This window comes from Python bivittatus, unplaced genomic scaffold (assembly GCF_059951505.1).
Source record: "Python bivittatus isolate LINGU-HERP-01145 unplaced genomic scaffold, Pbiv_v1 ctg000440_np1212, whole genome shotgun sequence".
Classification (NCBI taxonomy): Eukaryota; Metazoa; Chordata; class Lepidosauria; order Squamata; family Pythonidae; genus Python; species Python bivittatus.
The window spans coordinates 6,986,192-7,003,688 of record NW_028277063.1 but is presented as its reverse complement, the minus strand read 5'-3'; the positions used below and the strand labels follow the sequence as shown (position 1 = coordinate 7,003,688).

General features: G+C 41.0%; 1 protein-coding gene across 1 annotated transcript; it reads left to right on the top strand.

The window, feature by feature from the left end:
• Positions 1-3,615: 3,615 nt before the first annotated feature.
• LOC103054715 (serine protease 27-like) lies at positions 3,616-16,087 on the top strand. Its single transcript, XM_015887351.3, has 6 exons — positions 3,616-3,744; positions 6,538-6,558; positions 7,631-7,793; positions 9,409-9,674; positions 10,479-10,648; positions 15,227-16,087. The coding sequence occupies exons 1-6, from the start codon at positions 3,687-3,689 to the stop codon at positions 15,446-15,448; spliced, it is 900 nt and encodes a 299-aa protein (XP_015742837.3). The 5' UTR covers positions 3,616-3,686; the 3' UTR covers positions 15,449-16,087.
• Positions 16,088-17,497: the final 1,410 nt, after the last annotated feature.

Below are 17,497 nucleotides of genomic sequence, written 5' to 3'. Positions count from 1 at the left end.
GAGACCAGAAAGCAATTCCACAAAAATACATGGATATGAACTGAATGGGACCTGAAAGATAGACTCTTCTTAGCCTGTAAGAAGTAATACATAGCGATTAGAACAACTGAAAATCTTCTGATCTTTTGACTTCCTTTATCTCTAGGGACAGCCCCTATTTTCTTACCTCTTTTCCTGGGGGGAAAAGAAGTATTTCTATCTTGTGCCTGCTTATTTCCTTTTGAATGTTAACATAAATGATCAATAGATGCTGCAAATTGGCAACCATAAGCTCTGCAGGTGATTTTTGGTAACATACTGTAATTATTTAACATGTTGACTGTCTCTAATCCAGTGTTTCTCAACCTTGGCAACTTTAAGATGTGTGGACTTCAGCTCCCAGAATTCCCGAGCCAGCAAGGCTGGCTAGGGAACTCTGGGAGCTGAAGTCCACACATTTTAAAGTTGCCAAGGTTGAGAAACATTGCTCTAATCTGTGCAATTCTCAGAAAGACATGTGTCTGACAAGCTCCCTGCCCTTTGCCATAATACCTTTCTTAAAATTTTTCTAATTAAAAGAAGCATGGCATCCTGGCATACTTCAGAGCTCTGAACCTCACACAGACCCCAGAAATAGTCTTAGGAAATATGGTGGACAGCTGCAGCCCAGGGCTTTTTTGCCTTCCAGTAAATGGGTTTTAATAAGACGTTCAGGTAAATATTCTGGATGACAACCATTTTGTGAGTTGCCCATAACCTATTCTCGAAATTCCAGAATTGCTTATAAAAGTTGGGGATCATGCCTGGTCTATAATATGTATGACTTGTCCAAAACATTTTGTTTGACAGAACAAGAGAATAAAGGGTAGACCAGTATTTTCAAATATCTTGCTGAACCATTATCCAATCTTTGTATATCCTCCTGTCATCACCCCATAGTACTGCTAGAAGTCAGCTTCAGCCATGACCATGTGTCTGAAGCTCTGCCTTTTTCATATGTCCACTGCAGCATGACACTTCTAAAATAGGGGATGGGCTTTGATTACACACTTGCAGCTGCCCTCTTGACCTTTTTGACCCCCCACCTTCCCCAGATAATCCTGGCTGGGCCCACTGATCAGTCAATGGTTCTCTAGGTTTCTCATCAAGCTTAAATTCTTCTCTCATGATGATGGGACATGAAACAGAACTTCAACCCTGATCTGTTCCTGTAATTATTTATCATCAACCTAAGCCAGAGATTGCTTGCTTTAACCACAGGCAGTTTCTTGACATGACACTCAGCATTTCAAAGGGAAACCAGAATTCTGAGAGATGGGCAGACCAACTCTGAGGGAAACTAGTTATGACTTGACCAAATTTCTACCCCAGGATGGTGTTATATCCTACATTTCCCTAGTTTTTTAAGAGTTGTCACTTTGATTTTTCAGCAAGAGAAGGAGGAGATGGAAATTTTGCATTTGCATGGCCCTTGCTAGGAATAATAGACATGGGACAGATCCACATTTTCTGCTTGCCCTATCAACAGAAGTGGCTATACCCTCCGTCCCACTACTTGAGTGTAGGAATGGTGGCGTCATCCTCCATCCATTCCCTACCATTCACACATACACGCCCGGTCTGTGTTTACTCCGTTTCAAAACTGCTGTCTGCTGTTCTAAACTGTCATAAGCCCTTCTGAGCAAATAAGGAAATTACTGATTTACAACTGGTTGTGGTTTTTTTATTACCTTTCATAAAGGTAAGTAATGTTACCCATAGTTATTGCTAAGCCTCCCTGGGAAAATGCAAGACTGGTGGACATTTATAAAGCTTCCAAGCCTTTCTCCTGATACTAAGTTCTCTGGGCAAAAATCCAGGGCATCCTTTAAGCAGACTTGCCTAAATTTTATTGCTGTTTAAATCTGACATTTCAATTTCACAGGCAATCAAATGCATACTCAACTAAAACTATTTGATGGACAGCTCTGGTTTCTATGCTTTTCATTGCTGGGATGTAAAAAGGCTAAATGGTTTGAAATTTTGTCATTTGTATAGCTGCTTTAGCAAACTAGGAATGAAATTAGGAGTGAATCAGGGAGGAAGGGAAGATTTCCAATGGGAGCATGAGATCTCAAGAATTCAAAGAACTAGAACTTCTCGGTTTTATCTTTAACTCAAGAGCGGGGAAATACTATAAAGTTTGGCATGTTTTGTACTTCCACATACAATGTTTTGTAATTCCAATATTGATCTATACACATTAATTAGAATAATTAAATATTCAAGAGTTATGGGAGGCAAGAGATAAGGAATTATTTATGGATGTTTTATATATGGATATCAGTGGAACACTATTTGGGCATCTGAATGTCACATTTCTATCCTTTTAAAATTATGACTAAGTCAATGGAAAGTATTATTTCACATCTATTAGATAGCTATGCATCTTTTTAGAAAGAAATGGGTGCGTTCAGCTCATTGTCAGAACTGTGGTGCTCAAAATGTAACATTGGTTCATAAGATGGGGCCCTGTGCTGTAGTGGCTCCTTTTTATTTCATATATAAATGTTATTTTGATGGATTCATCAGTTCTGAAGATGTTTTTATAAACCATTGGTCTGAAAATTAAAAGAGAAGTAATGCAAATGGGTATTGTGTCCATTTATGGTTGCAGAAAAAAAAACTATAGTGCAAGGCTGACAAGACACACCTTCCACATCAATTATACAATAGCCTGAAGTCGCCACGCCTCATTCTATATTTGAGGAATAATTTCTCCATTGGGAGCCCCATTTGCATGACTGGTAGAAATGGGGCCTTGATATATTCAGATACTTAATTTCCTTTAGTTCTATTGTGAAGTAAGGTAACCAAAAGCCTTCCTTGAGTAGAGCTGCTAATTCCATAGACAAAGCTATATTGTTTCCTTGGCATAAAGATGTGGTTTGCTCCTGCCTTGTTGTAGAATGTTGTTGCATGTATGTATATATGTATGTATGTATCCTATAGTCCAGGATGGATGGATGGATGGATGGATGGATGGATGGATGGATGGATGGCTCAATCCTAGACTATAGTCCTGGGATTTCTTTTTTATTTTTAATTTGTGATAATGTTTTTATTTTAACAATAACTTTTTCTCTTTTTATAATGCCTGCTTTTATTCACCTGTTATTTTATTTAATGGTTGTATGCCGCCCAGAGTCACTTTGTGTGAGACGGGCAGCCGTATAAATGTGACATATAAATAAATAAATATCTAAGTGGCCTCCCATAGAAGTACTCACCAGGTTTGACCTGGCTTAGCTTTTTCAAGATCAACGAAGGTTAGCTAAATGCTACCCCATGAGCTGGGTATTGTTAAGTAAACCAATTGAGATGTGAATAATTTAAGTACATAAAATGACTCTGTGTGTGTGTGTGTGTGAGAGAGAGAGAGAGAGAGAGAGAGAAGTTATTTTTAGCACATCAGATAATTATGTTTTTATGGGTGTTTTTCTTGCTTTTTTTCTTCTCTTGTTTATTAAAAAAATATGTAAGAGTGAACAACAAAGAAAGGAGGGGAAGCAAATACTACATTCCCTACCCTTTCACCTTTGCAGTTAACTTTATGGCACAGATACAAAAGCTGAAATAAAGCAGTGTTCCCTGAAGTTCAGGAGGGAACTACAGTTCAGGAGGGAACTACAAGGACAGGAGAGAACTACAAGGACAGGAAAAGGACTATGGCAAGCATTCCCCCCTCCTTGGTGGTTTGGCTGCTGCTGATGTTGGTGCTTCAAGGTGACGGATGGGGTCACAGTGGATGGGATGCGGGAAGGAAAACCAGGGGTTCTTCTGCATTGATTCCAAGGAGAAAAGCAGATCTATAGTGCTAGTTAGTGTAAGCCATGAGGCCTCTTTCACCCATGCCAGAGGGGAGGGATGAATGCCTAAAAGAAAAAGTAGCAACCCCTTTCCCTGATCCTAAATCTCTTAAATTCAATATAATTTCACCACAGTAGGAATGTAGGCACTCTACAATCTCAGAGACACCCTGGAAACAAAAGGTGAAAAGAGATGTGCACAGCAGTCTTTCCCAAGTTGGAATCCTGGTAAATTGGTTTATAACTCCCATTACTCCTTAGCCAGGAGGGCCAGGATGGTTGGGGTGATATGGGAATTAAAATCCAACACATCCTCAAACCCATGTGCTAGGGAAAGCTATCCTAAAGAGGGGTGGGAAAAGTTCTCTTGCATATTTGGGGCAACCTGAAACATTTGTTTTTCAAAAACAGAACGTTGACCAAAAACCCATTTGTATAGTTAGAAGTAGTTGCTGAGAACTGTGGTATGCAGTAACTTCTATTGTTAAAACAGTTATGTTGTTACCTTTAGTAACTTTTACTGGATTTTTACTGACTAGATGTGAATGATGAGGTTTGGGGGATTTGTTTAATTATAGGAAATGAGATAAAAGTAAAAGGAAGGAATTCAAGTGGGTTTATTAAATTAAGTTTATAATACATATGTTCTTATTTATGGTAACCCTTAATAGACTTTTGCTGACTAGGATGGATGATGAAGTTTTAACGATTTGTTTATAGAGAATGTGGTCAGATATGGGATGAAGAGATTGTTGTATTTTAAGAGATGGCGATAAGTTGTTAAAGTTATTTATACTTGCTATGATGAAGGGGGAAGCTACTTCTTTCCTTTCTCTTTCTTTAAAAAAAATTTTTTCTTTGTACTTTTTCTTTTTTATTTATATAGTTTGTATTAGTTTTATTTGTACAATGTAATCTTTAATAAAATTATTGTTTTTTAAAAATGAACTATGGTATGCCTAGATTCAGCTTAGTTCCTGTTTTAACCTCTTAATTCATTGACACGGGAGATTAAAAGCAGAAGTTTTGCATTGAAATCCCAACTCCAATGATAAGTAGGAGTGAATCATATCTCTGGTAGATTAGAGAGTAGGAGAAACACACATTTTGAAGATTTGTCTTTACTGTGTTCATATCTTGCCTTTCTCCTATAGGCCTGAAATCCACCTAGTACGGTATTCCCACACCTAATATTGAACACCTCCAGGCTAGTGTAATCACCAGGGAACAAAGCAATCTTTTAGCAGCCAGGAAATGGATTTTTAAAAATATATTTTTGAGGGGCAATAGTTTGTTTTGGTCTTCTGAAGCTAGAAAGAACATGAGTTATGGGATAGGGAGTGGATTTCAGGGGCTTTTTCCACTGCTGAGAGGAAATGTTCCCCACCTACCCTAAAGTCATGAAAATACTATCCCAACATGACATTTGCTAATCTTAACATCTCTCCTATATCCTGCATCTATGCCGGTTCCCAGTCCCCTGATTTCCCTCTAAGATAAGGGGTGACAAAGCCCAACAGATTTTATATGCCTTGAGGTTGCCCTTGGACAGAGCCAGAATACAGCAGGGACAGGGGCAGGGGCAGGGGCAGGGGCAGGGGCAGGGGCAGGGGCAGGGGCAGGGGCAGGGGCAGGGGCAGGGGCAGGGGCAGGGGCAGGAGAGAGAGAGCACGACCCCATTTTAACACCTGAACAACTAGTGATGATTTAAGTTTGCCTCATTTATGCAGATAAAATGAAAGCAATGTCATGAGGTTACATCAGAAAAAAGATGTTAGTGTTATCCAGTAGTTAGCCGTAAGGGTATACAGAATGTATATGGAAAGGCCCCCTGTCCATTTATCCTTCTTTTGAGTATTTGGAAGGGTTTAAATCAAATGCATAAATTTGGTCCATTAAAGCAGTGTTTCCCAGCTTAGCAACTTTAAGATGCGGACTTCAACTCATGGGAGGTTTCCATGGTTTTTAATTTCCCTTAAAGTTGTCAAGGTTGGAGAACACTGTATTAGAGGTTTAATGCATCTATTTACTACTTTGGGGGGGGGGACCAAAACCCAGAAAATATAGCTCAACACCCGATCTCAGCAGCCCAGTCTTAGAGGGCTCCATGAGTTACAAAAAATAGAGTGGAGGATGAAAATGGCCCCAGTTATTTCTCCCATGCTTGATTGCACCTCTTGGGACTGTGGGGTATTCCTACAAGATTTCACACATGAATATCTGCTGTTTTGACGCAAGAGGAAAGCACATTCTCAGAGAGAACCTGAGTAATACAATGGGCCCGATCACACACATTCTGTAAACGTATTATATGCACATGAAGAGAATGTTTAACACCAAAAGTTAAAGACATTTGCTTTTACCCAGAGACATAGGATCCTATAGTCCCTGGGACAGAAGAAGCCAACATGGGATGCACCACCATACAATCTACAGATGGACACTCTCCTACTGTCATGTTCCGAAATTAACATCAAGTAACTCAAGACCAAGCTCTGAAACACCCAAGTTGAAATTCAGTATTGCATGGACTTTGACATTTATGCTAGAAATATAAACTTGTGGCATGATTGCCAGGCATATTTAATTTTATAACCAGCTGAGAAGAGTTTGCACCAAAGTGTCTTCTTTTGAGTTTACATATATAGTTCTTTTTTTTAGTTTTCCTTCCCACCCTTGAAATAACTTTTTTTTGTTTTGGTTTCTTCAGGTGCTGCTAGAGTAGAAGCAGGTAAGTGATATTATTAAATGGAAAACATTTCTGCACAGGAGAGCATGGATATTAAATTGCATAAGATACTAGGGATGGTACAGACTGAAAGATCCAACCACTCTTCTATATGATGATTCTTCTTGAGTGACAGACATTGTTAATAACCCTAGTTATTCTTCACATATATTGTGCTGACACTCAATATAGCTCTCATGAGTCAAGCTTGACTGCTGATGACTACACAGATACATGGATGTGGTTTTCTCAACAGCAACATAGAAGTGGTTTGTCTTTGTCTTCTTCCAGGGCATTTTCTCAACTTCCCAATCTAGTTCAGAGCCTTGGATGTCCTGGTGGTGCCCCACCTAAATCTTATCCAGGTCCAACACGTTACATTGACACTAACACATTATTAACTGAGTTCAGAAGCAAGCAAGATTTCTGCATGTGGCTGAGCTGAACTCCAAAGTGTTCAGTTTAAAAATCTAAGCTTTGGCTATTGAAGAGCCCAACCATCATATATGAAGCCACTTTCTCCAATCTGGCAGCCACTGGATGCATTGGACTACAACTTCATCACCCCCAGCTGGGACCGATGGTACTCACTGTCAAACACATCAAGAAGCCCTTAAGTTGGTAGCACTGGGGGACATTTATCAAATCTATATGTGCATAACCAATGACGCCAAGGCTACATCCAACCCCAAATCCATTCTTCCAGCTTTCAGAATCCTTTCTGGCCATGAATACTGAAAATCAGCAACATGATTTTCCAAAACAAAACCACTGGATACCCTAAAATAGGTTTGAGATTGTTTTGATAAGAAATGGTAAAACTGGGGAAAAAAGAAAGAAAGAACAAAGAAACCCTCTTCATGGCCACATGCCTGACGTGGCTCTGGCCACTTTGCAGCACTGTCCCACTTTTGCAGCTCTGACAGGCAAGCAGCATTTTCATGTATAATGTGGAATGTTAATAGAAATATGTTCAAACAAATTAACACTGAAAGGAAAAATCACATTTTTGCCATTAGAGGTGTTGTGGGGTGATCATGGCATTCTTCTTCTTGTAAATCTTCTTTCCTCCCAGCCTGTGGGCAGCCTGTGATCGTTCCACGGATTGTTGGAGGGCACGCAGCTGCTGAAGGGTCATGGCCCTGGCAAGCCAGCATTTTACAGGATAACAGTCACATTTGTGGAGGCTCCCTCATCAACCCCAACTGGATAGTATCTGCAGCTCACTGCTTCTCTTCGTGAGTATATGTTAGACACTGCTACAAAGCCATTGTCCAGCCTTGCTCCAGAGGCAACTGGAAGTTAGGGGGAATGATTCTGTCGTCAGAGTTGTGGGTCCCGAGAAGGTGGGGCCAGGCAGTTGAGTGATGACGAAAGGCAGAAGAAGCAGGAGAAAAGGGAGTTTCAGGTGTAGCGGCTGGATAGTCTTCTCATCAGGCAGAGTGACATGGCTGCCTCAGGCAGCAGTTGCTAGAAGGATGCTGTAGCTACTGTGTAATGCCAGAAGAATGAACTGCGTCAGTCACACAACCTCTCTTAAACTTCCCGAAGTTAGCCAACTACGTTGAAGTGAGATAGATCTTCCAGTCCCTTCAGCTTCTGTACAACAAACAGGAGGGAAGTCTCTGCCTCAAACACCCATGACATATCTCGATCCCAGCTTTTGTGGAGGCAACCTGGCAGACTATTAGAAAAGAGGAATAGAAGAAAATAACGCCTCTTCAGTTTTAGGCCTGAGCTTTGCAAAGTCCTGCCAAATGCAGTGCTTTCTGTTTAAACCAGTGTTTCTCAACCTTGGCAACTTTAAGATGTGTGGACTTCAACTCCCAGAATTCCCCAGCCAGCCATGTTGGCTGGGGAATTCTGGGAGTTGAAGTCCAAACGGCTTAAAAGTTGCCAAAGTTGAGAAACACTGGTTTAAACTAAAGGCATCTCAAAGTGAAAACAGCGGGGGGGGGGGGGGGAGGACTCTGAGAAAAGCAGATTCAAACAATTGGAATATTTGCTGGATGGGATTATATTATATTGTAATATTATTTTAAAAATTATTAACAATTATAATATTTGCAGCTTTTAAAATACAGTACTTCCCTTGTTTGAGCAGAAAGCTCTTTCCCTCTGGTTGCATTGAAGAGAAAAGAAATATACATTGGCCCACAATGATTTCTCATGTACAAGGATTCAGCATCAAAGCTTGAAGCAAGGGAGGGAAGGGCCTTACTGATTCTTTACAAGAAATGATGGAGTGTCCCAACACTGCAGTCAAGAAAAGTTGTTATTTCCTGAGTACCAATAACCTATCCATGGCTTTGCAGTGGTGGGAAACCATACAGAAAGCAGAAATGGATTCACGGGCACAACTGGCGACAGGAAACTTGATCAAATTCACTTTCAGATGTTCATTTTTATAAATGTTTCACATTCAGTTCATTAAGCGTGAGGGTTTAAAAAAAAAAACATGCACTAAATTATGTATATATTTTGCCCGATTTGCCCAATACTTCCTTATACTTCTGTTTGCAATTTTGCCTGATATACTGTACAAAGGTTTTGCAAATTCCTCCCATATACCTAGCTGAAAATTCCATTCTATTATTATCTTACTTAGCCATGCACACTAGTCATCCTAACACTAGAGTTAAAGAGCTCTCCGCTCCAGGGGTATTCACAAATATGGTCAAAAAAATCAAGACAGCAGCTGTGAAGATACATTCAAAACTCTTCCCATTTTTTTATGTGCACCACACACATGTTTGGATCACACCATCACAGCCACCATCTTGATTTTTTTGACCACATCTTGCAAACACCCCTGCAAAAGCTTATATTTCACCTTTGATTCTCAACTTTCAGTGCTGGAACACTGTATGAAGTACAGTTGGGTGCTTATAAACTCCTGGACCCTTCTCCCAATATGGTGACATCCACCGTTAAACGTGTCATCTCCCATCCTGACTACAGTGGCGACGGTTCCAGTGGGGACATTGCTTTAGTGGAGCTGAATTCCCCAGTGCATTTCACTGACTACATCCTTCCCATCTGCTTGCCAGCATCCTCTGCTAAGTTTGTTGCAGGCACAGAATGTTGGGTCACTGGGTGGGGACATACTATGTCTTCAGGTGAGGAAAACTGGAGGAAGCATTTTTAATTGTTCTCAGTGAGACCCAGAAGACTGGACTGCATATGATTTTTTGTTTATTTCTTTCCTGGTGCTCAGCCACACACATTTTTATTTGGGAAAAGAAAGCCGCTGAGGCTGCTTTTTCTATGTGGGCTTTTCAAGGTTTTCCACAGTCTTGCTCAACATGACTTGATGTATGTTGCATCACAGACAGCAAAGTCTTTATGGGAGTAGTCCATGAGTAATCTGAGGGGGCATCTGATTGAGGAAGTCCAGCTCTATGAAAAGTTTGGTTTTATTTTATCTATTTTGAATAAACAACAGTGACGGAACTGGAGGACCAAAGTATATAGGCAGGTATCTATCAAAATAATCTGCACTTGGAGAGGTGGAAGAGGCAGCGGGTTTCAAAGTAAGATGAGGTGTTTGTACTGACATGGAAGTAGTTAGAGTGCTGGTTTGGGGAGGTCAGGAAAAAAAATTCGATACATCATTGCGGGTAAATTAATGGAGGCATTTTTTAAATACATGATTGGAAATTTAAAAAATATGGGAAGAGCAATTTTCCATGAATCCAACAATATACAGTAAGGAACAAGGTTGTACGAGTGGCGAATGGTATTCCACAGCATAGGTGCACAGCATAGGTGCCCAGATGTTGCTGAAATACATCTCCCAGAATCTTTCATCACTCATCTTACTGGCTGGGTGTGCTGGGAGTTGTGGAGGTCTACATATTGTGCATAAGTCTGTTGTCTTTGCATTCCATGGATGAAAATTCTTCCATATTTCTCTCCTACAGAAGACTTGGCACCCCCAAAAATCCTTCAGGCAGTGGAAGTACCAATCATAGAACGTGATACCTGCAATGATCTCTATAATAGAAGCAGAAACTATCAGTTAGAAACTGATCTCGTCAAAGCTGACATGATCTGTGCTGGGTATGAAGAAGGTGGAAAGGATGCCTGTCAGGTAGGATGTTCCAAAACCTGTTCTTTATAGAGGCAAAATGAGATGCAAATATAAATTCTGAGCAAATTCTGAGCAACTGAAAGAAAGTTCTATAGTATCTTCACTGTCCTGAGAAGGTGTTAAATGTGTTAGAATGTGTTAAACAGATTCGAAAGACCAGAGGTGCAAAATATATGGTCCACACTTTCTTTGGGGCTCTCCAGGCTGAAAATAACCCCCACTTCCAGACCTCTTTACTGATGAAGCTTTGTTCAAATGCATAATGAAACATCTGCCGCACTTGTGATCTATACCTTGGTGCAGATCTTCCTGAACCTGGAGAACCCCAAAGAAAGTATGTACAGAGAGCCTGAGCTACCACTATTCCAAGAGACAATTAAGAAATATGGTCCATCAGCATCTCTTCTATTGAACCATGGGCCTTCCAGAGCACGGAACTAAAACTCGGAGTTCTTTTTTTGCATAGAAAGTGGGGGGGGGGAGGAATAGCAGGTGCCTCAGGGGCAAAATGGGTGCCTTAAATCTTAAAACCAAAAATGGCTTGGTCTTGTCCACTTTTCAGGGGTAGCCCTTGAAATGCAATGCAAAGCTTGCTGTGGCTTCAAGCTGATGGAAAGTGTGAGGTCTTGGTGTAGACATAATCACCCATAGAGTCTTTCTTTCTGATCTTGTCCTATCTCAGAGAAGCCATCCCCCAATGATCAGTTCTCTTTTACCCTCTGGAAGGTCAAGGAAAAAATAGGGCTTCAACCAGTTAAAAAAAGAAAGAAATCTTCAATGATCATATAGGTTTGAGTCCTTTGTGCAGTTATCCTATTTCATTTACCTAGAAATAAGCTCTGTTAAATTCAGTCCGGTTGACTTCTGAGTAGACGTTCCAGCTACAATAACACAAGATGCTTGATCTGCTTGAAGAACTAATCTTTTTTTCTGGGGGCAAACAATACACTGAACCATAATGTCATCAAGGGGGCTGGCTTGGTTAGCACAATGTGCTAAGCCACAAAAACAGCCAGAATAAATCTGCACAAGGACCCTGCAACTCAAGGCAAAGAGGGGCTTCAGAGCACAGTGGAAGTATAACGGTATGTGGACATGGCAAGCATCTCAGATGGGACCCTCCCTATAAAAGTGATGGGGGAGAGATGTACTTTCAGATTTGCAAGATTCTGTTAACTTAACCTTACAATAAAGATAGAGCTAGCATTCCTGGGTATGCTTCTTGCCTGGACTACCTCACAAGGCTGACAGGGAGAAAGTAACCTTGGTCTGCAGCTTCTTAAAGCAACTGCATTACTTCCACAGCTGCTTTAAGGAATTGCAGATAGGGGCCACATCCATGCCTCTGAAGCATTTTGGGGGATTCAAATCCACAGTGCTGCACTGCCCTACTTAACATGTTGTCTGTGTGGATTTGCCAAGAGTTTCCCATCACAACCGAAGGATGGCTGGGAGATGAGGTGGGCCACCCTTGACCCACCTCATCTCCCAGCCAACTTTGGCCACAAGGTCAGTGATGAGGGAAAATGGGGAAGTTATTACATAAGTGAATATTTTAATATTCATTTTTACAGTGCAATCAAACTTCAGCTTGTTGCTGCTTGCTGTTCCTTATACAAGATGCATTTTTACAAAATGTGCTGAGATTTTTCAATCATAGTTTCACAACATCCGTAAACAGCCCTGGAAATGCTTTGTTTTGGGCTTCTAAAGGTTTAAACCAGATGAAAAGTGCAGCCCAGTGACATCCAGAGAATGCATGTGGTCAGTTCCTGTACTATGGAGGTCTACTGCTGATTGATATCATGTTCTGATATGCACCTACTTAAGTCCACTGAGTTCAATGGGGCTTTCTACTCAGGAAGAAGAGATAAGATATAGTTGCCTAAGGAACCTGTTCTCAGATGTTTCTCTGAGAGCAAAAACAAATCTACTAAAAATAATAAACGCCAAGAAATAAATGCCAATAAATCGATTGGGACTTCCTTTTGAGTAGAACATAAAATTCTGCTGTAATTCTTTCCACTTTTTTTTTCAAATGAGGAAAACTTGCCGGTTTTAAGGAAGAAAGGTGAGGTCCTCTCTCAATGATGTGCACCACACAGCAGGCATTGTCCTACAAATCTTTCCCTTGTCTCTCAAGTGGGAGGGAATGCCTCTTTTTACAGGGCATTCCCATCAGCAAAGATGAAAAATATTTGTCTTGTAAAATATTTTAAAATTAAAATCAGTATGCTGCCATCAGCAAAATTAGGATATGTTAGGACAGAAATGGCATCATATGTTTCAAGTTTGTTTTAGCTGAAAGTAATTTTCTTCAAATCAAGCTATATCTTGCCTCTTGACTTCATGAAAACATCCACAGAGTTTCTTGGCGACAATAGAGAAATGTTTTGCCATTGCCTTCTTCTGGAATATCCTTTTAAGCTGCCCAGCCTAGTCTACAGCCCTGGAATTCTTCTGGTGGTCCCTCATCCAAGTATTACTAGATCTGGCCCAAGCATAAGTTGTCAAGATCAGCCACAGTTGGCTTGGTGCTGCCATCTAGCTGGGCAAACCTATTTTGTGGATAGATAAATATGTACGTATATATGTATTATCTTTCTTTGCTTACAGTTGATTTGGTTAATTTTATTCCATGTTTCCATTCATTTCTGGAACTTTTGTTTATATACTTTTTGTTCATTGTATATTGTTGCTTATGTGTCTTACTTATAAACGACTGACAGATGTCAGTGATTTAGTAATCTATAAATTATTATTATAAGATCTTGCTATCATCACCCTAGAATGATAAACTTGAGTTCTAATTTTGAAATTCAACCACGATGACATGATTGCCTTTCTTATCTGTTGTTGTTGTTGTTGATACTGGTAGCCTACAGTATTATCTCAGCCAAGGGTGAGAGATATTATATTCTGCCTTCCGTTTATTCAGAGGACAGGTTGAATGATTAAAACTTCATTTAAAAACATCACTACACAAACTGATTTTTACAGGATGCATTAAGTTGATTCTCTTAATTACAAAGTGAATGACTTGTCACAGTGGGTCCCTAGAGTGTTTGTTTGTAATATTGTTCCATATATACTGGCTCTTTCCTTTTCTTTCCTTCTGTCCAACTGTCATGTAACTCCTCTTCTTTCACCTCTCTCTATCCTCCTTAGAAGGAAGCAGAAAATTAATCTGACCACAAATCAGAGACCCCTTGATGATCCTCCAAATCCAATCCATTAATCATCGTCCTCATAATACCAATATAGGTAGTCCTCGCTTGCCAACCACTCGTTCAGCGACCGTTCAAAGTTGCGATGGCACTGAGCGAGTGGTACTCATGATCGGTCCTCAAAGTTCCAGCCATTGCAACACCCCGCAGTCATGTGATAATGATTCAGGCACTTGGCAACCAGTTCGCACTTAATGACAGATGTGGTGCCCCATGGACACATGACTGCCATTTGCAACCTTCCCTGCTGGCTGCCCAAAAGCAAAGTCAATGGGGAAGCTGGCAGGGAAGGCCACAAGTTGCTTTGGTAAGTCCCCCTAGCCTTCCTGTGCTCGCACCCTGCCACACCATCCATCCCCCAGCCTTCCTGCACTAGCACCAACCCTCCCAGGCCCTCCCCCCACCTCCCCCAACTCACGTGTGGCCTGCACCAGCCCTCCCAAGGTCTCCCCTCCCTCCCACAGCATCCCCCCACTCCTCCGTGGCGCCCCTATATGCCTTACCTGGGACTCCCCCCACTTCTTTCTCAATGACCCATGCATCTTGGGCAACTGGGACTGCCTGGATTGCTGTTGATAAGCAATACAGTCACATGGCGTTGCACTCTACGAGTGTATCACTTATTGATGGCAATCCCAGTCCCAAATGCTATCATAACCCAAGGTCTACCTGTATAGACGAGCTCAAAAAAAACACTTGGAAATGTTCTGGGTGTTTTGCATACCAGCTCTTTCCAAGAATTAAGTGCATGTGAAACAGACAGAGATGGACAAACTTACACATGGCTTCGTGTGTCACTTGCTGGCCAAACACTGGGCTTCAGATAAGGTTTCCTCATATGTTTACTGCCCAGTGCACCCCTGATGTGGACAAGAGTTCTAAATATTAAGCCTGGGAAAGATGACTGAGTTTTCCCTCGAGGTGCTTTGCACCAGAGACACAATATGTTCGGTTCACTGAAATGCAGCATCAGTGCCATGTGCCTCATTGAGAGGCACTGCTTTGCATTATTTCTAAGGAGATCCCCCAGCACATCCAGTAACTGGAAGAGGTTTCTTTGCCAGCCCAGAAGCAAAGCCAAGAGGCAGCTTTGCTTCTTTCTTTAGAAATTGGGAGCCTAACCCTAACCCGACCCAGATATTATGGGGATTCAATCTAGGTCTTCCTGCATGCAAATAATTGTATTGCACTGTGACAGTTCCTTGTCTAGAGTGTTCTGTGGGTAAAGTGGTGGGTTTAAATTGAAATAGGGAATACAAGAAAGAAATACATGTGCTCAAACCTTATTCCTATTCCTCCCAGACTTTCTTATCAGGAGGTAACTCACGCTCATTCTCTTCTTTCTCCACAGGGTGATTCCGGAGGGCCCTTAGTTTGCAACTCTGGTGGAGCTTGGACACTGGCTGGGGTGGTGAGTTGGGGGGAAGGCTGTGCTGAACCTGACCAACCTGGCGTGTATATATCAGTGCCTTTCTACGTAGATTGGATCAATAAGAATATAAATAGTGGTGGACTTTCAAACTTCCCCAAGGTGACTCTTCTTTTGCTGACTTTTGCCCTGGCCCTTCTATGAAATATCCACCTTCAGTCATTCCAGACATGAAATTTGTACCAGCAACTGCAAGACCTTCAGCTGGCAATCCTCTCCTAACAAACAAGTCCATTAAGACCCAATTCGCAGATTCAGCATCAATCTGGGTGACAGAATCCACTAAGATCAAAACATAACTGCCTGTCCCCAGGCATCCTTGGATGGACTAGCCCTACAATATCCACTTCCAGCCTCTGGAACAAGAACATCTTATAGTTCTCCTTGGGGAACTAATTTATTTGAGAACTCTTTATAGCTTTTTAAAATGTGTATAAACCACACAAAGCACTGTTCTTACATTAGTGGTCACTATATACCCAATAATATAATTTCATGATCTAAGTAGTCAGATCAATGCTTAAGCTATTATGCCCTTAAATGTTTATGGATAATTTGTTTTTCTTTTTGGTTACATATTGCTGATTTCCCTGCTGCCCCTTTTATTTACTCAGTCTGGCACAGCCAGTCTTGTATACACTTTGAATGCAAATACGTAAAAGAAATTTTCAAATTTCAAGAGACAAACTAATAACCATTATTTCTCAGGGCCACAGGTACATGAAGCTGGAAACTCGGGTAACTGAAATATGTTATACGTGGTATAGCAAAAGTCGGGCCATATAGACAATTTATTATATAAATTACCTTAAATGTTTGAATTGGTTGCCATTTTCTTCTAAACACTTCCTTACTCATTTGATGCACAACCCATGTTGGAAGGCTAGGTTGCATCTCTATGTTGACGAGAAGGTTGCAGATGAAAGAGGGGGGAAATAAGAGTCATCAGGACAAAATTATCTTGGTGAATGCACAGGCAACTGGAGCCAGTGTGCAGTGGGTGACTGGGAGCCTGGAGAAAAGCAGGCATTGCTTCAGATGCTTGAGCAACCAAAAATTGAGCAATGAGGCAGAGCCCAGAAGTCATGCCAACTTCTTCAGAAGCACCCAGAGCCAGCCAGCCTGGTAACAAACTCTTTTGCATCCCAGCCAACAGCTAACAGACTGAGAGCAGATCTACACTTTCTGCTCGCCCCATCACCGATATGGGACACACACTACTTCCTGAGTCCAGGAACAGATAAAGCCATCCTATTCCCAACCTGTTGCAACTATATCCTTCACCCATATTTTCCAGCTGCAATTCAAAACTGTGTTTAAGCCACTTAGAACAGATGTCTCCAGTGCTTTGGCCCATTTTAGTAACCATTTGGCACCAGCTCCAGTTGGCTGCAGTGCCTAGAACATTTCCTTCCTTTCAGTGGCTGCCAGGCTGCTATGTTCTCTGCATTTTTTAATAATCTCTCAGTTGATCCAACAATGGCCCATTAAGTCAATGGACTGTCCTCAATCCTAGAAGCTCATGTTCCATTCAACCCTAACATCTCCCACTGGAGACACTTCCACTTTCTGCCCAGGCTGGGTGAAGCATCCTCCCCTTGCTTTCCTCTCTTCTGCCCACAAAAGAAAATGAAAGAAAATTGACCAGATTTGAATCAAGTTAAAATCACAGCACTGACAAAGCACTAAGGCAAAGCATTGTATCAAATGTTTGTCCTAACACTATAGCACCCACAGTACCATACTGGTTATGCAACCACACTCAGCCAATTGTGTAGTGAGAAGATCAAGTAGGTCAGTCCATGGTACTGCAAAGCTTCCTTTCCCTTCCTCTCTTTTCCTAACATCTTTAAGTTCCAACATTGGAATATTACTATTTTGTTTCTATGAAGTTCTATTATACTTCTTCCTTGTTGCAGTTTCCATGGACCTACAAAGGAACATAAGAACCCAAGAAGAGCCTGTTTCCCTCTTGCTTTGATTATTGTAATATCGGAGCCATTAAAACTAACTCTGATGGAAGGATCTTATATATAAGTTTGTTTCTCAGTTTTCACTGTATTTTTATTTACAGTTGATTATATTGCCTGTCAGTCACTTTAGGGGGATTTTTTTCTGAAAGTTGGGATACAAAAAACTGTAATAAATAATAAATAAATCACACTAAGTCATCAAAAATTCCCACCTAAGCTT